The sequence below is a fragment of the Bremia lactucae genome, assembly GCF_004359215.1.
Source record: "Bremia lactucae strain SF5 chromosome Unknown BlacSF5_NotPlaced_167_SHOA01000113.1_325088bp, whole genome shotgun sequence".
Taxonomy (NCBI): Eukaryota; Oomycota; class Peronosporomycetes; order Peronosporales; family Peronosporaceae; genus Bremia; species Bremia lactucae.
The window spans coordinates 39,833-65,921 of NW_027152180.1; the positions used below are offsets into that span (position 1 = coordinate 39,833).

A 26,089-nucleotide genomic window follows, 5' to 3' on the forward strand; every position below is an offset into this window, starting at 1 on the left:
GGAGGGAGCTGTTCCGCGACGGATATTGCTTTTTCAAGCGTATCCAGTTCCAGGCGGAACAGGTGGATCTTTACGGGACCATCCGTTAGACCTTGCATGAACACCGTAAACAACGTGTGTTCATGGACTGGTTTATTTGTAATACAACTCGCTAAGAGTCGTATGTGCTCGGCATATGCGTGAACATCACGCTTGGCTTGCTTGAGTTTCAGAAGCTCTGAACGAGCTCTGAACTCAGCCCTTGACGGTTTAAATGGCTGTTTGAGCCGGGCTATAAAAGCCTCTAGAGACCCAAAGACGTATGGGTCGCGCAACTTAAGGCCTAATGCCCAAGTTTTGGCACGACCTGCCAAATTTCATTGAGCGAATGCGACTTGCATTTGCTCGTCGCCGATGTGACGTGCCCTTATTGCATCGTCCAACTCGACAAACCATCTCAAGAGGGAGTCTTCTTCGACTCCCCTATACTTAGAGATGTGAATCTTTAAAGTTTTGGGACGACGCGTTTGCGTCATCCCATGTACAGGGGTCCGTACCTGTTGTAACCTCAACAGTTCTGCCTGTTGAGAGCCTTGCTGATTCAGCAAGGCTACTTTTTCCTTCATCTCGTCAAGTTCATGTTGTATGAGCTTTGCGATGGCTGAATGGAGGGCATCTCTGTCCAAATTGGACAGCATTGCCAAGATGGCATCATTTTCTACGGTCGAAATCGTTCGTTCGACCGCACTCCTTTCTATGTCACTTAGAATAAGTATTTATCACGCTAAACGTGATGCGTATTTCCATTATTATTTAACATGGACATGTTAGATGATAGAACTGTGGTCCTTGGACGGACTACAAAGTGCTACCATGTGTAACGGGGCACTGCCGACTTGTACTGCTTCTGTGCGAGACGTCACTTCACGTACACTAGTACGTGCAGAAGAAGACTTTCTTTGAGATTCTTGCTGCAAAGAGGGCTAAAAGTAAACTGTATTTCATGTAATTAAGTTGTTCTTCTGTTTCTATCTATTTAATACTAACTTCATTATAAACTAATACAGAACATGTAATATATCTTATTTGTCTCTCTCTTTGGGCGCGTCCAGTGCTGACTGGACCGCGGAGCAAGTAGATGTAATGGCCTACATCGATTTATGGATAAGCTTTCCAAAAATTCCTATGTAAAGTAATATTTTCCAAATAATATCTACTTTTTTAGATAATATATTAATTAACAACCTGGTCTATGAGAGGAAAAGTACAAATATTATCTTTATTAACTTTGACTTGTTCCAATATTACCATATCCGCCAATCGTTATAAGACAAGATTGTGCGGGCCATACATAGATAGTTATTAATATAATAAAGTCAGTGGTAGATAAAAGATCGTTACGTAGGAACTTGATATATTATCACAGTTTTACGTTTTCTCTATAATAAAGCCTTAGAATTTACTCTGCGTAAGCTAAGATTTCTTAGCTACTGAGAGCCTTCCTCTGCACGTCGTGCAGAGAGAAGTACTTTTGCAATTTTACAATGTTAATCAGATGGGCAATGCTGTTGGCAATGTGGCCCAAGACGGCAACGGCACTTCAAATGACCAACTGGGGGTTTCATATCGATAGGAATGCAACCACATAATTACATCCTTGTTTTCAACCTCGAAAATTCCTTGGATTTTAGCTATGCAGACTTCGCACACTCGAGTACATCGAAGTTTATCATCTTCATGATGAAATTTTTGGTAATATGAAATTGGAACAGCATCAAAGAGGACATTCTGTACTTGCCTAATTGCAAGCCTCATCCCTTTGTCTTCATTCGGAATTCCGTACAGCGGATCGTTTACGATTGAAAAGCCCACGTGTTGTAAATGCACTCGAAGTTGATGCGTCCGACCCGTTAAAAGGAGGCATTCAACGATACTTTCGCCACCCACGGAGTCTCCACGACGACGCATTAGCGTTACACAAGGCTTGGCGTCTTCTGACTCACTCACACATCTTTTATGTCCTTGGCGTGGTGACATCAAACCGATTGGGGCTTCCACGCGCCAGTATTCTTCACGTAAACTATCAATCGTTACAAATGCTGAGCAGAACTTAGCAATGCCTGCAGAACCCATTGCCGTGACGGGAAAGTCGCCTTGAACTCGCGCTACGTAGTATTTCTGCACCAAACGCATGCCAGTTCCTTGGTTGATAGAAGGATTTGTTAGCTCAGCCGTAAGACTGCGTGCCTTTTCCGCCGATTTGGCGAGTATCAGCAGTCCTGACGTCAATCGATCCAATCGATGCACTGGATAGAGCTTTTGTGTTAAACTTTCCTTCTCTGCGGCAATCCCTTGTCTGTCATGATGCAGTATATGCGTCAGCGAATTAAATTGAAAGCTGCCGGTTGGATGCACGGGAACGCCCGAGGGTTTATTTACCACCATCAAGTCGTCTGTCTCCAAATGGATCCACGTCGTGGATAGCGACGCCAATGTCGATAACTCCATGGCAGTCTTGATCGGGAAATGAATTGCAGGCTCATGTCGATGCACGACGTGCTCAAAGAAACTTCCACGTTTCAGAATCGTGTCCAGCTTCGCCTCTTGTCCATTCACCCGAATGAGCCCCAGCTGAGCTGCTCGCGCGCAGTATTCTGACGAGAGGGTGGAAAACTCACTGGCAAAGAGATCACGCAAACTACGATCCGTCCACCGGTCTTTTGCAAAGAGCGCAAAGCGATGGACGTACGGTTCAATTCTCCGCACGACGCACGAGTGTCCAGCCACTCGATTGTCACAATTAGTCGACATGCACGGCTCAAAGTGGACAGCAGCGGAAGGCGGGACAATTCGTTGACGGTGATTTCTACTCTTCCGCCTGGAAGATGCTAAGCCCTCCAGTATTTGCAAAGACTTGCGCTCCGCTAACCATCGAGCCTTTTCCTGCTTACGGTGCTGCTTCTTGCTCTGCGGAAGAATGTCCTCCATTGTGGAATATGGAGTCGATACACAATAATTGAATACATTTTGGGCAACTCCGAGCGGCTTCGATACTTTTAAGAAATTTCGTGTCGATAAATGGGTTGCTTGTGGCTGCTCCCATTATTGGAGCGTGTGTATTTTACAGTAATTACCTAATTCTAATTTGCACACAAAAAGTGGCTAAGACATGCCACCTCGCAGTGAACCGGGCATGACCGTTTTAGTCGCTTTCTGCGCTTTTAAATAGTCAGCCGACGATAGCTAAACTATCATACTTTACAACCTCAACGTCGTATATTTTGCACATGTTTCTGAATCTCCACCGCTGACGCCTCGGAGATCCATGGCAACATCCTTCTCCAATGCATTTCGTTAAATTTATGCACTGGCACTTGTGTTACTGAAAAGTTTTTAAAGCGAAAACTTAAATTCAGTGCACTGTCAAGTGACAAAGCTGGAATAGAGCGAAAGAACTCGAGTCGGGATGCGAAATTCTCGTCTAGCGCTCTTGGAACCTGATCACTTAAGGGACCAAGACATAAAGAAGGAAATTCGTACCCTTCGACGAGATCCTCGTGTGCAATTTGGTGAAGTTGCGAGCATAGAGTATCGATGCAATCTTGCACAATAATTGTCACGTTTGGAAACGGTAGAATTCGCTGAATCTCGGATTTTTCACCAGTGTGAACAACAGCTACAATGACTTTCTTGTGCATGGCCAAAGTCAATCTAAACAACAAGCCGCTTTTTTCATTTTGGTTTGGAGGTGTATTCTTCAGCGCGTGTACTTGTTGGCTTGTTAAGAAAAGAACGGCGGTGCGCACACTAAGTAAAACATCGACATGGAGCGAATCTGTAATTGTTACGCCACAGTCGGCGCTCTTGGACGATAAAAGGATTGCATATATTTTGGAGCTGGCAAAGGTCGAGCTTACGAGAATGTTCCACTTCATTGACTGGGATAACCTTTGCGAGTGATGACAAGTTAGATCGACAGTAGACGTCACGGACCGTTTCGCAGGAACAAGAGACCTTTTACACGTCAACGTTCCATTCGAATAATGAGAATACGCAGCACTTTCTCCGTCATGAGCCATTCCCTCTTTCGTCAAATGGAATGAATCAATTGCTCTCACATCTCGTGCATTTGCCAACTGGTCATCTTTCGACAATAAAATGTTGTTGCAAACTAGTGACGTCTGTGATTTTGTTTGTTTCAAGTTTTCTTGCCGATTTTCCTCCAATGTGTTGAAAGTTTCAATGCCATTTGTTTCCATCTCGGTATGCAAAGTGTCATTAAACAACCTCTTGGTCTGATTCAACGGACAAATGGTAGGCGAATCGAGTTGAATCGTATCAGCTGGCAAGCAATTCCGTTGGTCACAAGCCGCTTGGAATTCCTCCACAACTGCTACAGCAGTTGTTGGCGTCGTCGTAGTCTTCGTTTTGGTATGCATTTTATCAAGACAAGCACGGATAATTCCATTTGATCGAAGTGCTCCCCAGTGCCTACCTAGTGGTAGTGGAGAAGTCTGTGATGCACAAAGTGATTGCGCATAAATAGCCCGCATATTGGGACTTGATTTCAATTTCTTCTTTGACGTGAGATCCCCAACGTCTTCATAAGATTTGACCGACTGTGAATACAGAAGCTGCGACGAATCGTTAATAAATGAATTGTCCGCCGCCTCTTGATCGTCTTCTCCATACTCATTATCATCGTCGTCATCATCATCATCTCCCCCTTGCACTTCAGCTGTTTCTTCAATATACGCAGCTGCTAAAGCTCGTGAAGTCTCTCGCTGCTTCTTCTTTCTCTTGAGACGCTTTTGCAATGTTCTTGACGCTTCTGGCTGTGAACACAAGTGGGAGGGAGAGTACTCATACTTGCGTTTAAGTCGCCGAAACTTTTTACGTTTCTTTTCGACCTCCGCAGAGGAAGGCGATGCTAATAAGTGACTAGGAGATGCAATATTTGCAGGTTTTGAAAGTGATGGATGGGATAGGGAAACCGTTGCTTTCTCAGGTAACGTTGACAAATCCGAAGCGCATACTGGAGCAGAAGATTTGCGGTGTAATGAGCAGTAAGCTAGAAATAAAGTATAACATTCCTTGTCGTCACTGCCTGAAACATCGACTTGATCCATGCGATAGCCAGCGAATGCGGCACAACTGACATGAAAGGCAGTCAAACATTGCTTGTGTGCGCATTGAATCTTTCCATTACCAATCTGCGAATGGCATATTGAACAATCGAGATTCTTGCGGTCTGGATCAAGTCGAGTTAATTCAGAAAGCATAAGAGAATCATCCACTCCCTGCTCGACTTGTAACTCTGGAATCCATATATAGCATTGAACGTGAACCCAGTGGTGGCATCCCGTCCGCTTGTACGCACCCCCGCGGTGTGGACAGAGCTGACATCGTGGTGGATTAGCAGCGACATCGTTGCCAGTCTTTAGAGCCACCGAGCAGACGGCACAGAACCACTCGGCATCGGGTACAGAGAGAATACCATAGCAGAATTGATGAACTCCCACGTTACATCCATCGCAAAAGAGTATTAGATCATCATCATATGATTCACGCTCAAGACACACAGCACAGCAGCCATCGTCCTTATGCTCGAAATCAACTTCCTTCTGATTTGTATGCGTAGCACCATGAATATACTCGGCTAAATACCTTTTTGACGGGGGCGTGAATTCCATTGGATTAATAGCTAGCATATCTTCAGCGTCAGAGTCTGCTCGTGTTTTGGAATTAATATTGCTTGCTTGAAGAAAACTACTTTCATTCGCAACCACAGAACTTAAATCATCGTCAACTCGTTCATGAGCTTTGTCTTCTTGAATGCCAGCTCCCACAAACTTTTTATCAGGAGAAGCTGCACGTAGCGAGACATTTAATAAATTAGATGCCATTACAGGACCATTCGACAATGATGGAAGTAATTCAAAGGATTGTAATTCGTTTTCGGTCTGTTCTTCATAATATGGCATTTCATTGGCAGCACTAACACTTTTTTGTGCACACGACACAGGTGGTAACTCTGAAAAATTCTCCTTTGTGGCTCGAGGCGTTTCGTGCTTTTTAGAACGTAGTACTTGAGCTTCTCTAGCTGGCTCTGTTGGCAAAAGCTCCATTGTTTGCGTAAAAGTCAGTGGATTGGCATCAATAGCGTTTTCATCAAATACCAGTTGTCGCGTTCGACAGGTTTGCGAAGCCGTCTCAGCTCTGTTTGAGAAATTGTGATGACTGACATTTTTAAAGGAGAGCGTCGAATCTCGAGTTGGCTTTTTCGCGCCTCTAGAAACATTAGAGTCAGGCCACTTGCTGCCAGAGGCAGTTGTTTTCGCCTCAGTCATATCGTCCTCGCTGGTCGGAACCAACAAGGATGTTGCTTTACAAGCATCTATCTTCTGCTTTTCTCCTGTAAGGGTCATTGAAGCAGTATTTTCACAGCAACCATTGCAATTTATAACGTCCTCAGTAGTAGTAGAGATATTACGGGTTATCAAGTCGGCATATTGCGGGCTAAAGTGCGTGTCAAAGGAAGAGATCGATTCTCCAATTGTATCGTATACGTTGTCCCATGTGCTTGCAAAATCGGGCTCATCGGGCGTTTTACATTGTTGCGAAGCAGAGGTCATCTCACCTTTCAGTTTCGAGTCGATTATACTCAATCTAGTGCTGTGAAACTTGGTTGTTCGAGACCTTAAAAATGCTGCATGACACTCATTTCCATGTTCCACAGAATTTGCACGATTGTTCGAGCTCGCCACCTCAGCTTCTTCTTCCTTATCAGCATTCATACTGTCATCATCATCAGATTCATCTTCCAAATTCTCGTCGACACCGTGAATGTCGCGAACTAGACGTAGCAAAATAAGCGACCGAACAGAATAACTCACTTGAGTGCTATCATTGTTTCGCACCAACGTACGCGATTGGCGCCGTAGTAGATGTGCCCGATCAGCAACAATTGGCACCAGCTTATTTCTACAGCTATTCGCGAAATTTGCCGGAAAAAACTTCAACAGCGCCACAGCTCGTTCAGCATCACTGAGCTGCCACGTATTAGGGTCAAGAATTGTCGACGACATCTTCCCACCAACTTGAGAAGCATGGAAAGTTGGTATTTTCATCTCCAGCTCTCGTAATTGCGGGTAAATGCCGGTTGGAAGCATACGCGGACACTTTGCGAAGATAAATCTACTTTTATAAGTTGTTAGCGCGCGACTAACAGTCTTCGCCGCTGATGTACTACGCATCAACTTCTTTTGCTCGTCTCCTTCGGTCACGAGGATAATTACATTGCCAACGCGTTTTCGTCCAGTTCTACCCAGTCGTTGAATCATCCGAACAGGCGACGTAAGTGCATCAAAAGAGACAATAAGATCAACTTCTCCAATATCCAGGCCTTCCTCGGCAATGCATGTGGCTACAAGGACATTAAAGTCGCCTTTTCGAAACCTACGCACAATTTCTTGCTGTACTTTTTGAGACTGCCCCTTGTTTTCTTTTGCTTTGCCGGACGCACCCTGTCCAATGAAAGGCTGCGCGTTAACAATAGGTGCAAGTGGACGCAGTAGCGCTACAATTTCCGATACGCTTGCACGAAACTGCGTAAAAACGATGGCTCGTGTGCTGGAAGCTCCTGCATCATGGCGCTGAAAGTGCTCTAACAGCACTTCACGAAGTTTCAATAGCTTTGGATGGCTCACAGTACTATATAAGCTATCACCGCTTAATGCTAAACTTGTTTCAAGCACTTGAAATGCCGAAGACTGTAGCATTTCTCTCTTGGACCACGACAATTTGCCATTCTTTCGTTCTTCCACCCAATTCAAGATTTGATCACGAAAGCTATTGAGTCCATGACCAGTCAATAAACTTTTGGCGTGTAGCAAACTCACGAGAAGCGCTAAGTCACTCTCTGCACTTCGCTTTGACGCGTACGTCGAGCTCTTTCGAAAATTCTCTCGAGCTTGCAGCACGTACCAGCTCGTCAATTTATCTGGATCGCTATTTCGAATAATCTGATTGCGAAGTAATCGTTGAATGATCGGCGTGAAGAGCTTGAGAAATTGCGCCTTGATTTTTAAAATTTGGTCGCCGAGACGACAAACAATTACCTCTTCTTGCCGTGCGTGCGTATATTTGCGTACATCCACGTCATCAGCTGATCGGCTTTCAATATGGGAGATGCGTAAATTCGTCACAACGTCTTGAATCACATCAAATTTCGCTCCAGGTGTGGCCGAAAGTGCCAAAATGCGATACTGTTGCGTTTTTGCTTCAATTTCGTGCACTACAGCGCAGTAGGCGTACTTTCCCGTAGCTCTATGAGCTTCGTCAACAATGATGCACACAAATGTTTCTGCCTTGCAAATACCTCGGCAAAGATCATTTTGCAAACTTTGAGGGGTGCAAAAGAACACGCGTCTGGAGTTCCACAGCACGCGACGCATTGTCGGAGGAACGTTTCCTTGCAATTCTGCAGTATCGGAAAGCGGAATTCCCATGATTTCATGACACGCTTTTATTTGCTGAGCCACAAGTGGCTTTGTCGGCGCCATAAACACTACCTTTCCAGTCGGAAACCAGCGGTAAAAATTGTACATGACAACTGCAGCCACTAGTGTTTTACCTAAGCCCGTAGGCAATGACACGAGCGTGTTGTGATACAATGCTTTTTCTGCAATGGCCAATTGATAGTCTCGAATAGAGTAATTTGTCGGGTACACGAAATGCTGTGCGGCATCAATATCAATCCCGGGCACGCCTTTTGAGCGTATAGAAATGTCGAGATATCTTGTTTTGGCCACTGCGTCTTCTCCTGTTGCACGCCGCGTTGTTTGCAAAAGCGAATTGTCTGGCTTGACCTCTTCTTTTGCTCGTTTTGAATAAAAAGACTTTATTGGCGACTTTAACGAAAAATGCGTTGTATTTGCTGTAGCGGATTTTGCTAATTGATCTCTTTGTGTCAAGGTGAATGATGTAGGCTTTGAGCATACACCATCATTCTTTATGGATTGTTGCTGTGGCGGTGAAGTCGTGGATTTGTCGAAAGTAATTCGAGTCTGTATAATCTTCTTGGCTGAGGTAGTGTCTTGATCCTCGTGCAACATGAATACTCGTGGTGCCTGGCATACTTGACATGTAGTTCTCGCCGCGTTGTTTTGCAGCGTACATGACTTGCAGCTCCACATATTCTTATTATAGCAAAAGGCTGATTGAGGAATGTTTGTCGTATCATTTAGACGGCTGCAAGATTTTACATAACGAGTCTCGAGTGCCTCAATCTCCGATAGCAATGCATCGTCCCAAATGTCCTCTTGCATTGCAACAAAGAGTGGCCAACACGCAGCAAATAAACCCTTTTCAACCAATCAAATGATCCTGTATTTCAGCGTCTTGCTTATTCATCATACGATGCTAGCAAAAAAGCCAATTTTGTTTTAAAAGTTCATTTCTGAATGCTGTGCTAATTTTTTTGTGAAGGGCTGTAACCAAGGGCAAACTTATGCAACTGATTTTGCTATAGGAAACAGGTATTCACAACTTGTGATTATTTCATCGACTCGCTCAGCATGGGCTGTTTGTCAAAAATTTGCGTGCTCGACAAAACTTGCTATGTTTACAGGGCGCCAAAGGCACAAACGACAATAATACGGTCGAGCTCAGAATTCACAGATAACCGCCAAGCAGAATAATTGAGCCGAAGAATTCACCAGGGCATGAAGTATTCTATACCAACTGAGGCATTCGCGGAATTTAAAGGTGATTTCTTTTGTGCATCTTGATTATCATTTTTTAATACTTGACTTTCAAGCACTAATTAAAGCAACTCATTGATGAAAGGAAATACTTCAGGCCTCGCAAAATGTTACTTCACACATGCTACCATACTTTTATTCGGGTTTGCAATTCGAGCATCCAAAATTTGCGGAAGGAATATTGTTGCACGTTGATTAATTTTAAGTACGTAGATCTAATGCTCATCACAGAGAAAAGAGCAACGAGGCAACAGCGTGCGTATTTGCACCGGCCGTCAATATCTTTGAAATGCTGCAATAACTGAAGCAAATTGCCATTTATAGCTCAAAGTCACAAAATAGAGAACTGAAAAGACACAATCGTTATCGCACATTAACGACTATTCGTCAGTTTTTCAGTTTCAAATTAAAGCCTAGTTTGCATTTCCGGATGTGTTTCCTCGTTGCCAGGCACATGGCTACAAGGCTATCATATCGAAGCACATGCAAATGGAACCGTACCTCCTTCCTTGGTGCTGCGGCAAACCTATCGAGGTGCGTTCAAAGCGCCACCTTCTCCACGGAAGGCACAGGGCCGGTCATTTACTCCCGCACGCAGAAAAGCGTAGCTGATTCCGAACGCGCAGAGGTTCAGCTCAGTCGCCTGGCTGTAATTGGCGGTGGCAACATCGCTGAAGCTATAGTCACGGGTGTGCTTAAAACAGAGCTCATTCCCAGCTCTAAGATCGTCGTGTCCGATCCCAACCCGACCATGCGAGACAAGTTCGCCAAGCTCAACGTGGAGACGCACGCGCGCAACAGCACGGCAGTCACAAATGCGGACGTAATATTACTGGCAGTCAAGCCACAGATGATTGACGACGTACGTCAATAGCTGACTCCTTTGATTCGCCATTGTTTCGATATTTTGATTGATGATGCGGAAAATCACAGGTGCTGCAGGCTGTGAAAGTGGCAATGGATCGAAATGCTTTGGTCATTTCTGTGATGGCAGGACCTACCATTAAGCTGCTGCAGAAGTATTTAGGGCAGGACAGTCGTATTGTCCGTGCCATGCCAAACACGCCAGCAATGATAGGTGAAGGCGCGACGGTGTGGGCGATGTCGTCAGAAGTCACAAGTGCACAGCACGAATTGACCAAGCAAATTCTTGGGTCGTTTGGCATTGAGGTCTGGTTTACATTTATCAGTTATTGTTTATGCAAATATATTAAAAAAAAACGTTTTTTTCAAATTGTATCGTAGGTGTTCATTGACGATGAAAAAGCACTCGACATGGCCACAGCGCTTTCGGGATCTGGACCAGCGTATTTCTTTCTTGTCGCTGAGGCGATGATCGACACGGGTGTCCACATGGGTTTTTCTCGTCCTGTGGCGACGGTATTAAGCTGAAAAATTGTCGCTGCATTCACACCTCATGCTTTCTTTTTTGATGAATGTTATGCAGAAATTGGTGCAACAAACAATGCTAGGATCTGCGCTTTACATGCAGTCGGAAAACGTACACCCCGTCGAGTTGCGGAATAAAATTACAAGCCCAGGCGGAACCACCGCTGCTGGCCTCTACCGCGCTGAAAAGAATGGATTTCGTGCCGTCATCGCTGACTCGATCTGGGCCGCCTATGAGCGCTGCCACGAGCTCGGCTTGCCTGAACCGGTGCAGCGCCAGCGTCCACGCTCGTAAGAATGAGACAACAGATGCTATGCATTTGGTATTTACAAATAGCATAATTTGGAGTTTACTTTTCCAAAACTAATATTGCAAACTTTAAAGCAGTTCTGCAATACTTGCTGAACATCAAGTTGTTAAGCGTTAATGTGGCCCAATTTTACGTTATGGGTAAAATACCTTTTTTTCTATTCGAAGTGGGTGTAACGGAGCACTGCCGACTTGTAATGCTTCTATACAAGGCCACTTCGCACTGCTTCAGTGCGAGTGGTGCCGCACGTCACTTTACGTACACTATTGCGTGCAGAGTTAAACTATCTTTAGAACACTTGCTTTATAAAGGGTTAAAAGATGGGGGCTGCTATATGGACACTCCCCTTCTGCTGCTTGGACACCCCTTACCCATAAATACGTATTAGCTTGGCTGACGTATACCTAATAAATTTCTGCTGCGCGCACCACACCCCCTCCCTCAATGGATATTCTGTGAATGCCGACATGGTATAAATGCTACCGCCTCACACACCACCCAAAACAACACACGAGAGAGTTAAACCATGGCTACCGCCTCACACTCCACCCAAAACAACACGACAGAGTTAAACCATGGCGTGGTCAAAAGGTGCTCTCTATATTCAACAATTTCCCTCTATACTTTTGTGGTTTCGCTTGCATATATTTCCCAGCGGTGGTCAATGTCTGGCCAAACCGAATCAGCCTTCAACTTCAACGCCTGGTAGTGGAGGCTGTGATACCAGTACGATACTTTCTCCGCTTGGTAAGGCGTGCAGTGAAACGGTAGGGTTGTAACGCTTGCCTCTTTTCCATAAAACACGACAGCGCGTTAGTATGTGTTTGCAATGACGGCACCCATCTCTGGCATAATTAGCCAAAATGCCCGGTGACAGGGGCCAGCAAGCCAAGCGAGAGTGGTAAGGTGATGGTCTACCAGTCCTTTCTCCAGGTAATAGCACTCGTAAAATGGCTTGCTTACAATGAGTTCTTTGGCCAATTCCTTCCTAATGGCTGGCCAATTAAACTCAGAACGTCCTGGTGCCACTGCAATGGCACGGAAACCACAGTTACCGTCTCCATCGACATCCAGTGCTACTTCGGAATTTGCTTCTATGTAGGCTTTTGCTGCAGCGGTTTTTCCTTGTCGATTTGAGATTTCATTAGTCGACTCTGCATCAAGCTTAAATGATGATAGGTCTTTTAGCCTCGAGTGGTGAATGTAGCCTGGCAGAAAGATGCTACTTTCACATACTTAAGCGCAAGTTCATCCTCTGAAGCACTCTCAATGTCAATCCCCAAACTTTTAGTCTTGATGTCCTTCCCGTTGCTAGCAAAGGACATGTGGTTTGATAATGGCCTTGCCCCTTGTAGTGACCGCATTTTCGTTTTTTCTTCGCTCTTCTTTTTCGCAATGCTCGAAATGTGATGGGTCACGCTTTGTTGATGACGAGTTTTTTTATTTTAGGTCGCCCACGAGTACGGACAACATCTGGATTATTCATATTGGTCATTGTTGGTTAGGAATGCCGACGATAAGATGTGACATTCGTGCAACGACATTACACGACATTACCGACACTATAAAGGGGATCTTAAGATCCGCTACACACCTTACAACTTTCCACTCAGTTAACGGCTGCTGGCCACGATCTGATGCGCCAGTTATTCAATAGGTTATGCTACCAGTAAAATTAAGATAGCACTGTAGCTCCATTTGAGAATGCGTTTTTCTTTGCTCCGGTCGAATTGATATCCAATCGATCGAGTGGTGCCTCACGTCACTTCAGGTACACTACTACGTACAGAGGAAGGCTCTCTTCAAGAAGCTTGCTTTAAAGAGTGTTAATTAAAAACTGTATTAATATAATTAAGTTCTTCTCGTCAACGTGACGATGAACCATAGGGTATCATCTCAAGCACAGAAACTTGCCATAGTGACCCTGCCAGTTTAGCAGGTCAATAAAACTATGCCTTATGATCGACCCCTCGGCGGTATCATAGGCGAGTTTGATGCTAAAAGCATGAGCGAGGCTGGCTCACGTGATGCGTCAGCACGGTGCCTACGCGCCCCATTACATTGACGATGTACTCGTGCATAGTAAGGCCGAGGAAGGGCTGAGCGCAATAGAGTCGCACAAGCGTCATTTAGAAGCTGTGTTGCAGACTTTGAAGGACGCCCAATTGTACGTCACTACGAAGTTGTTGCCGCGTTTCATTGGGCGGGATGAAAGTAGTCCTTTCATAGAAGTGCGTAGCGCAGCCTTCTGGCGTGAATCTATCTCCTGTAACGGGTTTTGGTTGAGCTTATGATCTCATCAAGACTTTGTTCCTGCTGTATGCTCTGCGGAGGCAGCGTTATTAGTAATCTCCAGTGCTTATGAAAGTCTGAAGCTTGTAGGATCGTTCTTTTGCAATATCTGCAATACCTTATGCTGGCAAGGTAGTCCCATAGTCCCCATAAAATCTCCTTTACATTCGGTATTGTTGCTTGGATCAATTGCCAGTTGATACTGACTATGCACAATATACAACACATGTGCTTAAATACAGCGGACTACATTGCTCCAAAATGGAGCTTTCAGCCCAAGAGGAACCTGAAGCCGCTCAAGACTAACTTATCGGCTAATTTCCCGTCTTTGGGCATCTCCTGCAAGAACAATCTTCCCATATACCTCATCCAGGTCAAGAGTTGAAGTGGCTATCCATTGATTAATGAAGGCGTGACTACCTTCGACTCGCGAAGTGACTGCATGTCCGAAATAACGAATGTTCTTTGTCCATGAAACAACAAAACGCTCTTTCTGGTTGTTCAGCCAGTTTTCTCTAGATAGTTTGCAACTTGGAGAGGCACACTTGACCGAAGTGATGCTAGTTTGCTAATATGATCATGTTCAGTGTGTGCCTTACAAAGTGTCATTTATTTGTCCCAAAATTCATTGTATTCATTCTCTGCTTTGATATGCTTTTTAATGTTTGCTTGGACATTCTTGGTAATTTGCCAAATGGAAATCAATACAGCAGCATTGGGAAAGGTACTTGTTATTCCTGCGATGGCGCAAGCTCCTAATCAACCACAACAGCAAGATATTCTCATATAACAATGAACGAAAGCAACTTTGAAAACTGTTGAAGGGCCCAAGCGTAATCAGGTACTGATTCTTCCTACAGAAAAACAAACGCCAGTGATATTGTCTGATTTGTTGACGTAACTCCAACGATGTGCAACAGTAGCATTTTATACTTATACGTTTTATAAATGAAATCCAAAATAAAAACCGCATTTTTAGAGAAGTCAGCAGCGACGGAAATATCAGTCTTTGGCGCGACGAACAGGCAGTGCAAAAAAATCCACCACTATCATTAGTGAGAAGCCTATGGAAGATGTCATCTTCATGAAATCGGGCCAGGGGTGCCTCGATCGGACGACGACCGTTTAATGCTAAATTTCTCCCTTTGAGCTTTGCATTGTAAATGTCTTTGCTGATTAGGTTGCACTCTGGATCATTCTGACGTAGCGTTGCCAGAACAACACGCGGCGTGGCTCCGGCCTTCGTCATTTTAATTACTTGACGTCGTTGTTGCGGCCGTATTACTCGGTTAGCAGCATACGCAGAGGGGTCTTCAGCAGGGTCATGACCAATATGCTCATCATTAACAATGTCTCAGTTCCATGTAACATTGTTCTTGTGGATCTTTCACAGCATAGTTCCTTGCCATTCACAGCCAGTTTTCAAGGTAGACGTGCGACGAATTTAGCCCCCTGAACCCTCATGTTCCCTGACGTGTACGCACTTCAGCCACACTTTTCGAACTTCCGTGCCAGCTTTATTCGTTTTTGAACGACCACGATTGATGCTAAATCCATTTTAAATGGCATATGATTTTACAACTTTTTCTGCTTCGTCGAGAGAGCGATACGTAGTGGCGTGCAGAATATCCATTGAGGGAGGGGTGTGTGGTGCGCGCAGCATGAATTTATTAGGTATACGTCAGCCAATCAAATATAGGTTTATGAATAAGGGGTATCCAAGCAGCAGAAGGGGGGGTGTCCATATAGCAGCCCTCTAAAAGTAAATGTATTAAATAAAATAAAGTTCTTCTGTTTCTATCTTTTTAATACTAACTTAATTATACAATATACAAAACATGTAACAAAGTCTAATCTGCCTCTCTCTTTGCGCGTGTAATGGGGCACACATCGGTTGGAGAACCGTTGTTGTGGTACATTTACTTTATGGGCAAAATACCTTTTTATTCAATTTTAAATAGTTAAATTGATAAAATCCCATTTATTATGGGTACAAGTGTGGTCAATTTTAAATAGATTTTGACCGCCAGATATCAGTCTGGCGGTCTTAATCTATTTAAAATTAGCCAGGGTAAGTTTTTATCTAATTTCATGATATTCAGTTCCGCTTTTGATCTTAAAGCGTCTAGTGCCTGCCTAAGGCTTGCGCATTGACCTGTGAGAGATAAACGCCTATTTTAGGTACGAACTCTCGGGCACTAGTTGCTACTTGGTTCTACGAGTCCCTGAATCCCTTAAACTTGGATTCATTAAGCTTTAATAGTTGTACGACTTTCGAGTTGAAAAACCCATTAGTTCTATACAACTTAAAGAGTCTCTGAGTCTAAAAGTCTTCCTCTGACTTTGGGAGCGTGGCAGCTCTGCTACACACGCCCTACTTCACACACCCTAGCACAGCTAAGAAGCGGTTTGCCCGACATCTCGCACGTGCAGTGAGGTTTTGTGGTGGGCGCCTTAGCGGCCTCACCAACTCACTAAGTACTTTCATTTATGTATTGCGGTGTCCCGTTACATAAGTAACACCTCCTATAAGAGGAATAATAACTATTATTCGCTACGAGACGAAATTAAAAAAGAAATACACAATTATTATCTATATTATACTTGTGTTCTTTATTTGTTTCCTGTCTAATTGCATCAATATTATTTCATTTGGACACATTGAAACAGTTTAAGTCAATCCAAATATTATTTATATTAATATTGACTTAAACAGTATTAACAAAATAATCGAGCAAATGTCTAACTGCATCAATATTATTTAATTTGGACATATTGGAACTATTTAAGTCAATATTTATATTATCTGTATTAATATTGACTTAAATTGTTTCAATATTAATAATGACTTAAAATAGTTTTAAAATTTCCAAATTAAATGATTTTGATACAACTAGACTTAAGCTCAATTGATTGGTCAATTTAAGTCTAAATCAACCCCGCCAATCGTTATAAGACACGATTGTGCGGTGCGCAAGGAGGCGCCATACTTAGTTAGATATAATATATTAGGTTCAGTAGTACATAGAAGATCGTTACGGAGAATACTAAATATATTAATACTTCCCTTAATCTTTTCGCTATTTTAAGCCTTGGCCTAATCGTGAAAACGGCGAGTCACGTGTCTACTTTGGTATCATCGCATTCGCTCATTGTTGTGACGTGAATTTTATGAAAGCTTATTAGCTCATCGACTCCACAGTGTGGTGTGACGTGATGTTTTCGAAATAATGAAAGCGTATGGATCATATTTAGAATGCAGTGCGGTCGAAAAAACGGTAGAAGTTGTGATTCATGAAAATAATTATGAAATTTCTTGCGGCGTTCCCAAATAGTCTAGGCGGTAGGATGCGTGGTTTGACCCACGCGACCCGGGTTCGAGTGCCGGTTCGGGAATTTTGCAAGCTGACTTTATTCCTTTCGGTTCAACAATGACGTTTGGCAGCGTGAAAACGGCGAGTCACATGTCTTCTTTGATATCATTGTATCCGCTCATTGTTGTGACGTGAATCCCGGTTTGGGAATTCTGTAGTTTAAATGAATTTTGCAAGCTTGACTTTATTCCTTTTTTTCAGACAATGACGTTTGCCAGCTTAAAGCTAAGTCCTCTTAGCTTTATAGAAACTTTCCTCTGTACCTTTGTGTACGTGAAGTTACAAGGTAGCTAACCTTCACTGTAATCAGTGTAAGGTCAACTAGTACTCACCAGTAATAGTGAAAGGTGCCTCGTTAACCTGGTAGCACTTTGTGGTCCGTTCAGCGACCTACGCTCGTTCCACCCAACATAGACATGTTGTATGAAGAAGGAGGGAGTTTTTCAGCCCCTCAAGAAGAATATTACGCGACGCGTGGGGAATTTACTCAAATGAGTGACCTTGAATAAAAAACGATCGAGCGAATGAGTTCGGTCGTATGCAGGCCAGCCGTTGGTGCTATGCTGTTCAGTCCGGGCAGAGATGAACAGCATGCGGCCATTGCCGAGTTCATTCAACACGAACTCGACGGGGCCCAAGAGAAAGAGGCCTTGATTATACAGCAAGGCTCTCAACACACAGAGGTGTCAAGAGAACAGGGTGCTCAGCAGTTGGAACTGTTGAGACAGCAGCATGTATATGCTGCTAATGGGTCGACGCTTCCGCGTCGACTCGAAAGCTTCAAGATAGAAATATCTAAGTTTAAGGCAGTCGAGGGCGACCCTCTTTTGAGATGGTTCGTCGAACTAGACGATGCCATAGAAGCTTGTCGTATCAGTGATGATGCGACGAAAGTGAAATTTGGCATGTCCAACTTAGCCGGACGTGCCAGATCTTGGGGCTCAAGCTCCACGACCCATTAGTCTTTAGGTCGTAAGAGGTCTTTAAGACCCGGCTCAATCAAGTATTTGAGCCACCACGTGCTGAATTAGGGCAAGGGTGACATGCACGCTTAAGCCCAACATACACGATACCTGGTCAATTGTATTGTTATTCATTAGATTGATGAACAAACACAGGTAAGTGTGTTAACTAAAGGTCTTGCAGACGGACCTGTTAAGACGCACGTCGCTCAACCAAGTGATCTCTATGGCGGAACATGGCAACTTTAGCCTGAACAGGCTTTTCTCCACTCGGGTGCATATCGTCCACCGAGACGACAAGAAAACGGACTTCCAGAACCCATGGATATCTCGTATGTAGAGAGCAAAAAAAACTCGCGCTTCAAGTTACAAAAATGTAATCGTTGTCAAAAGACAGTCCACTACGCCTATGAGTACAATGCCCCAAGGTCGTGCCTAAGAGCACTGAGCGAAAAGACCGACCTCTCGCTAGGAACAGGGGAGGACGCGGATCTGACGCTGTTGCGAAATCGCAACGGCGAGGCGGATCGTAAGAAAATGGTCGGGGTCAGTAGGTGCGGAGCGGCCACACTGATCCAGCAACATCAAAAGAATTTACAGGCCTTTGGACGAAAGTTGCTCCTCACACACAACCATTGTGTGTAACTGCCCCATAGGATGAGATTAACCTCATCACCTAGAAAATAAAAGTGTCAAAAAGGTTGCCACTAAAGTCCCTAGTCGATTATGGGGCGTCGAACAAATCTATTCGATGCAAATCGCTAGAAGATCGCAGACCTAAATTAATTGAGCGTGATATCCCTTTAACGAGGGTGATAGTGCGCCTTGCAAGAGGCGCATCTATAACCGCAAAGAAACGCGCAGTTGGTATCCAATATACGTTAAAGGGTAAAGAGTATGAAAATTATTCCATCGTACAAGATTTGGATGACAAATTTGATGTCATCCTTGGATTACCATGGCTCGGAAAGAACGAGCCATCTATAAATTGGCAGCATTAAGTCGTGACTATGCTTGTCTCCTGTTCATCAGATAGAAACTGATGAACGTCTTGGAAGTCCACAAGCGTGTGGATGTCCTACGAGTGAGTGCGATGGCCTCACTTGTGGGTCGTTGTTTCATGACTGCACGAGACCTCAGTGTGATTGTGGAGTTAGATCCCGACGGCTTGCACAAGTACAGGCACCGTCAAAGGTCCACTATTGTGACGTGGACATAGTTACCGACGGCTGTGTTCAAGCACAGGCAGCGTCAAATTTCGACCACTCGAATAAGTTGAGTGGTACGAAACAAGGATGATTGCTTGAAAAGCAACACCCAAGCGCCCGTCTATAAGAGCAGTGCGAAAGTCCTAGATCGACTGGAGAGTCGATCGTAGAGGATCTCGCTGTTGTAGCGCAACCACAACTAGAGGCAGTTGGAGAGGATACTCCCCAAAACGTTTGTGTGGGAATAAGTACCCAGAATCTGTGGTCAAAGGTTCCCAGGTACCTTCGGAGATAGTTCCAAAAAGGATATTCAGACATTAAAATTCATAGTAAACAATGGATCAAGTGTAGGCGCTTCGACGCTTATACACTTGATCTAATACCGCATCCGAAGATAACTTCGGAGATGACTCAATTGCCAACGCTTGAAACGAAGCGGCTCTTGCGCGATCTTCATAGTGGCAAAGTCAAGCAGATTTGCGTACTTGTCACACATGACAACAACGTGGCCGATATTCGGTCGGTAATAGTATTTCCTGAGAACGAACGGATCCTGAGTAGCTCATCGATGGACGAAAGTGTCCTTGATGTGAAGACTCGGATTGAACGTTTTACGTTTCAATTCTGGGAATCTTTGAAGACAAATCCTCTATATAAAGATTTAACAGAATTTAAGGATGTCTTTCCTAATTTAGTACCTGCGAGTTGCCTAAGGATAAAGGCACTCATACACGAAATCGACCTAATCCCAGGTTCGTATACTGTGTCATGAAGCAACGGCCGTTGCCTCATGAACAAGTATATCGATCAACAAATTCTTTGCCGATCGTTTAGAAGCGGGTCATGTGAGGGAATCATCTCCCCCACATAGCTATCCGATGTTCTGTGTGTGTAAAGCATTAGGAGGAAGGCAGTGTGCATGTACTGAATAAATTGAACGCTGCAACGATACGGCTCAAACGCCGATACCACGAAAAGACGTAATCATTGATGGTATGTCAAAGAGCATTTTCGTTTCGTCAATGGATGTGATGGTTGGATTGTATCAAATCCTTATGCGTGAACAAGATATCTCGTTCACAGCATAGGCACCCCCTATGCTATGAGAGTGGCCAGTCATGCCAAAGGGACTTAGTAATGCCCCTGCGACATTTATCAGATGTGTAACCAATCTGTTGAGATCGGTGGGGGAGTTCGCACCAAGTTATTTTGATGATGTCTTCGTCCATAGCAGAGCCATGAATGGAAAGTCGGACGTTGAAGTACATCGTACCCACGCCGAAAGATTCGTACACTTATGCGTAAGCACAAGTTGTATGCAAATCTCAAGAAGTGTATATTCGATGCAAGCGAAATACCACTTCTTGTGTACATTGTGGGTAAACACGGTGTGCGCCCGGATCCGGAAAATATCAAGGCGATTGCCGATTGGCCTGAGCCAGTCGATGTAAAGGGACTTCGAAATTTCCTCGGCTCAGCAGCGTATACTCACGCAATTATGCCGAAATGACAGTACATTTTTCTACTTTACTGAAGAAAAATGCTAAGTAGTCATGGAATGCTGATTGTCAGCCTTTTTTAGGGTATCAGGCAAACTTGATGCAGTGACCAATCCTGGTGATTGCGGACCAAGACCGACCTTCTCATGTGGTCTGTGACGCAGCGACTTTGCAATCGGCTGTGCGTTTATGCAATACAATACAGACGGCGCAGAGCGCGTCGTCTGTTATCAATCGCGCCAACTTCAAGCAGCTGAACGGACCTATCCAGTGGATGACAAGAAATTCCTTACCACGAAAACACACTGGCTAAGTTTAGGGTCTATCGCTTGGGAGATGGACCGTTTAGTGTATATAGGGACCACGCGTCTTTACGCGCGGCCGTAAACAGTCCACACCTCTCGCAAAGAATGGCGAGATGGTTGTCTTTCTTCGCAGAGTAAAACTTCTCCGTGGGTTATAAACCAGAACGACTTTACGTCGTCACTGGTGCCCTTTCGCGCCAACTCGATTTTGAGCCGGCTGCGCAAGCGATCAGTGAGCATAAGGCCACTGTTGCAACAATAAGTGTTCCGTCTTTAACAATACCCGACGACGTTAGAAGAGCTTATTAAGAAGATAAGGCTCTTAAAGGGTTGATAGATTACCTTAAGAATCCATCCCAGCAATCCTTAGAAGAATTGTCGAAGTTGGATCGATCCTCAACAGATCGATACACGAACGCAATGAGTCAATGTATTAAGTATTTTTTTGCTGGCGCCACCCAAAACGATTTGCGTTTACGCATCATGTATGAGTGCCACGATGCACCAATAAGTGGGCATCGTGGACGTGAGAAAACCTATATCACCATAAGTCGCGACTTCTACTGGCCTGCTTGCAAAATTTGCCAACGGGTGAAGTCCAGTGCTTCATATCGGGCTCCGTTACAACCTCTGCCTGTTCCGGCAGAGTGTTGGCAGTCCGTATCTATGGACTTTGTCTTCGGATTCCCGAAGACCTCACAAGAATAATGGTTTTCTTGTTTTTGTTGATAGTTTTAGCAAGATGGTTCATCTTGCTGTCGTCCCGGAGTCGACCACAGCCAAAGGCTGTGCTCGTGTCTTGATTGACACGATATTCCGACTCCATGGGTTATCCCGCGAACCGGTCTCAGATCGAGACCCTAAATTCACGGCAGAATTTTTGGCAAAATATGTTCAAATCACTTGGAACAGTTGAAAATGTCAACACCTGGACATCCTGAACAGATGGTCAGAAGGAGCGTGCAAAGCCGTATCCTCGGAGAAATACTTCGCAGATACGTCCACCTTCTTAGAGTTGGAGCGAGTTCTTGTCGATGGTAGAATTTGCCATCAACAGTCCCAGTGCATGCTTCTACAAAGCATACACCATTGTTTCGAGAATGGCTTACGCCACCTAAGTATACCCACCCACCTTGTTTGAGGGTGGCTCTTATTCAAAAAGGTAGGGACCCGCCCGAGCACAGAATTTTCTAGCAGCATTACGAGGCTTCTTCTGATTCCAGATTACAGCGGAACGGTCTAGGGCATCAGCCAAAGCCTTATGGTCTCGGAACCGAGTATGATTCTCATGAACCAGACGATCCACGCTTTCCTCCAAGGAAGAGATCTTCGGACGAGCTGTCACCGGCTCTTTTTGAAGGGATTGATATGTCTATTCGTTCGCCAGTTGATCAGTCGCAACCTGCGCACAATTTATCAATTCGTCACGAGAAACGTTTCCAACCGTCACCGCTAACTCGCGGCGACGGAACCGCTCGTGATCAATGTCCTTCCTCAAATAAATAAAGGGTGTGATCCAAATCACGATGTCCTTTTGGGTTCGTCAGACGAGGCGAACCCGATTTTTCCTCCCGCTCCACATCCATTGACGGATTCGAGTGGTGAGAAGCGTTTTGACGAGACCCATCCTCCTCGACAGATGGTCCATCGGAGAACGAGCGCTTCCCGCGCTCGTAAAAGGCTTCGAGGTTCTCAATCCCTTGACGCATCTCGTAAGAGATGAGCGTCCTCCAATGAGGATCTTTAAGAGAATATGCTTCCTTAGGGGGGCATGACCTACACCCTTAAAATAGCATGGACATGAGTTTTCCCACGAAAGACAAATTATCCCTGCCTATCTAGATATTTAGTGCAACTTATAGCGTGCACCGACTACGGTCCGTTTTTCGAACCGTTCACAGAAAGCATTTAGCTTGTCAAGCCAAACCTCACGGCCTATGTTCTTCACATTCTGTACAAAGGCTGCTCAAGCTTGGAATAAAGGCTTGACATCCTTTGCCCGCTTACAAAAGTACAACCGATGCCGGAAAAGGTATTCGATGAAAAATTTCGTTCATCCTCACCACGCTTATGAAGCCTGGATGAGTCGAATAACGGAATATGATATCGATCGTTGGTCATATTAGACGAACAAATTAGGCATCCCTTAGTAGGCAACCAAGGCCTCTTCTCAGGAGCAAACCGCAACGTATTGCGGTCCCTTCCCTGTTGGTTCATGCTGATTGTAATGTGAATTTGGCCCTTGGAGCGATTCCTAGAGACACTCCATTCCTGGTGATGCAAACAAGCACAACCAGGCAGCACTCTTCCCTTCCCGACCAATAAGTTCCTGTTGACGCATACTTACGTCACCAGAGTGATCATCTTCCACGGGGGGACTCGCCCGAGCACAGCCATTTCATCGTATTCAATTAAGTGGTGTTATAATGACCACTCTATCCAATGACAGTCAGACTGATTTTCGTTTAAGGGGGGCTACGGGGTGTATCGTCACATGAAATAACACTTAAAAGTTGTTAATTAATATATTATCTAAAAGGTAGATAATATTTAGACAAATTACTTTACATGGTAATATTCTGATTCATTGGTAGATATAGACCATGATATCTACTTTCTCCACGGTCCAGTCAGCGCTGGACGCGCGCAAAGAGAGAGACAGATAAGACTTTATTACATGTTTTGTATTAATTTATAATTAAGTTAGTATTAAATAGATAGAAACGGAAGAGCTAACTAATATAAAATACAGTTTTATATAAACCTCTTCAAAGCAAGTATTTTAAAGAGAGTTTTACTCTGCACATACTAGTATACGTGAAATGACGTGAGGCACCGCTCACACTGAGGCAGTGCGAAGTGGACTTGTACTGAAGCAGTACAAGTCAGTAGTGCCCCGTTACATTTTCTCTTTTCGAAGCCTTGGTCTAGACCCTCAAAGCTAAGTTGTAACTGGGCACTACGACTTGTACTGCTTCAGTACAAGTCCACTTCGCACTGCTTCAGTTGCGAGTGGTGCCTTACGTTACTTCACGTACACTAGTACGTGCAGAGGAAGACTTTTTTAAGACAAGTAATTTAAAGAGGGTTAAATGAAAACTGTATTAATATAATTAAGTTTCTTCTCTTTCTATCTGTTAATGTAAGCTAACTATAAACTAATACTAAACATTCAATTAAAATCTTATCTGTCTCTCTCTCTTTGTTTACGTTTACAGCTGATTAGTCTGCGGATAAATAGATATAACGGCTTATACCTATTTATGGATAATATTTCCGAGCATTACTATATAAAGTAATATTCTCCAAATATTATCTACCTTCTAGATAATATATTAATTAACAACCTTAATTTTTAATTTCTTGTAACGATACACCCCGTTACATCACCCCTCCCTTAAACGACAATCACTGTGACTGTCATTGGATGGAGTGGTCACTATGTGACCACTTAATTTAAAAATATTGTTGATTGATCAGAACCATCATTTTAAATTCCATCGCATGAAGAATAAATCCATGCGGGATGCTGGTAGTGCGGAGCCTTCGGCTGCGGTTCATGCAGCCGCGAGTGACGCACTAATGTCTCTTGAGGCAGACGTTCCGTCTGCCGTAGTATCTTCTTCTCGCGCAACACTAGATGTTGCGGGTGCACGTGGTTGTTCATCACGTGAATACGACCCCTCTTTAGAGGTCGACTACGAATGCGAATTGGACTCGGATAGAGATCCACGGTTTACGGCGGAGTTCTGGCAATCCGTGTTCCGAGAGATCGGAACACGGCTGACTATGTCAACATCCGGTCACCCAGAAACGGATGGTCAAACAGAACGCGTAAATCGCGTCCTCGAAGAGATACTTCGAGGTTACGTCCAATCGTATCCGAGTTGGAGCGAGTTTTTACCGATGGTCGAATTCGCCATCAATAATTCGGTGCATGCGTCTACAACGCATACACCGTTCTTCGTGAATGGCTTATGCCATCCTCGCGTCCGTGTTGTGTAGACAACTCGAAGAGGGTAAAAGGGGATGTCTATTCCCTTTCTTCGCCCTGGGGAAGGGCTCGCATCTCTATTGAGATGCGTGACGCGATTGACGTTTTGCAATCGATTTTCAAGCGCCAGGGGCGCGTGTTTTCCAATGGGCCTTCTGAACCATCGGATGGGTCTCGTCATACTGATGGACGAGGCCCTCAACGTCAGCAACCAGCTGGGAACGAGGCTCCCAGCTGTCATGTGAAGGTGTATAACCACGCCAGCGAACAAGATAACTCGTTCGGTGTCCCTTCACATCCTATTGGTTCTGGATCCGTTCCACAAGGAAACGTTGACCCCTGTGGGAATCCACCAATGGTTGTGGTGAAGGAGGGAGCTGTTCCGCGACGGATATTGCTTTTTCAAGCGTATCCAGTTCCAGGCGGAACAGGTGGATCTTTACGGGACCATCCGTTAGACCTTGCATGAACACCGTAAACAACGTGTGTTCATGGACTGGTTTATTTGTAATACAACTCGCTAAGAGTCGTATGTGCTCGGCATATGCGTGAACATCACGCTTGGCTTGCTTGAGTTTCAGAAGCTCTGAACGAGCTCTGAACTCAGCCCTTGACGGTTTAAATGGCTGTTTGAGCCGGGCTATAAAAGCCTCTAGAGACCCAAAGACGTATGGGTCGCGCAACTTAAGGCCTAATGCCCAAGTTTTGGCACGACCTGCCAAATTTCATTGAGCGAATGCGACTTGCATTTGCTCGTCGCCGATGTGACGTGCCCTTATTGCATCGTCCAACTCGACAAACCATCTCAAGAGGGAGTCTTCTTCGACTCCCCTATACTTAGAGATGTGAATCTTTAAAGTTTTGGGACGACGCGTTTGCGTCATCCCATGTACAGGGGTCCGTACCTGTTGTAACCTCAACAGTTCTGCCTGTTGAGAGCCTTGCTGATTCAGCAAGGCCACCGTTTCCTTCATCTCGTCAAGTTCATGTTGTATGAGCTTTGCGATGGCTG

The 26,089-nt window shown here is 44.5% G+C and overlaps 3 protein-coding genes across 3 annotated transcripts; 1 reads left to right on the forward strand and 2 right to left on the reverse strand.

The window, feature by feature from the left end:
• Positions 1–1,670: 1,670 nt before the first annotated feature.
• Positions 1,671–2,967, reverse strand: CCR75_006563 (uncharacterized protein; the record flags this gene model as incomplete). The annotated part of the gene is made up of 2 exons (XM_067964632.1): positions 1,671–1,712; positions 1,774–2,967. The coding sequence occupies 2 exons, from the start codon at positions 2,965–2,967 to the stop codon at positions 1,671–1,673; spliced, it is 1,236 nt and encodes a 411-aa protein (XP_067817276.1).
• Positions 2,968–3,245: 278 nt separating this feature from the next.
• Positions 3,246–9,308, reverse strand: CCR75_001840 (uncharacterized protein; the record flags this gene model as incomplete). Its single annotated transcript, XM_067959941.1, has 1 exon — positions 3,246–9,308. One exon carries the CDS (start codon positions 9,306–9,308, stop codon positions 3,246–3,248), a length of 6,063 nt encoding a protein of 2,020 aa, XP_067815487.1.
• Positions 9,309–10,197: 889 nt separating this feature from the next.
• Positions 10,198–11,600, forward strand: CCR75_001839 (uncharacterized protein; the record flags this gene model as incomplete). The annotated part of the gene is made up of 4 exons (XM_067959940.1): positions 10,198–10,605; positions 10,677–10,913; positions 10,989–11,123; positions 11,191–11,600. 4 exons carry the CDS (start codon positions 10,198–10,200, stop codon positions 11,425–11,427), a joined length of 1,017 nt encoding a protein of 338 aa, XP_067815750.1. The 3' UTR covers positions 11,428–11,600.
• Between the last annotated feature and the right edge of the window lie 14,489 nt (positions 11,601–26,089).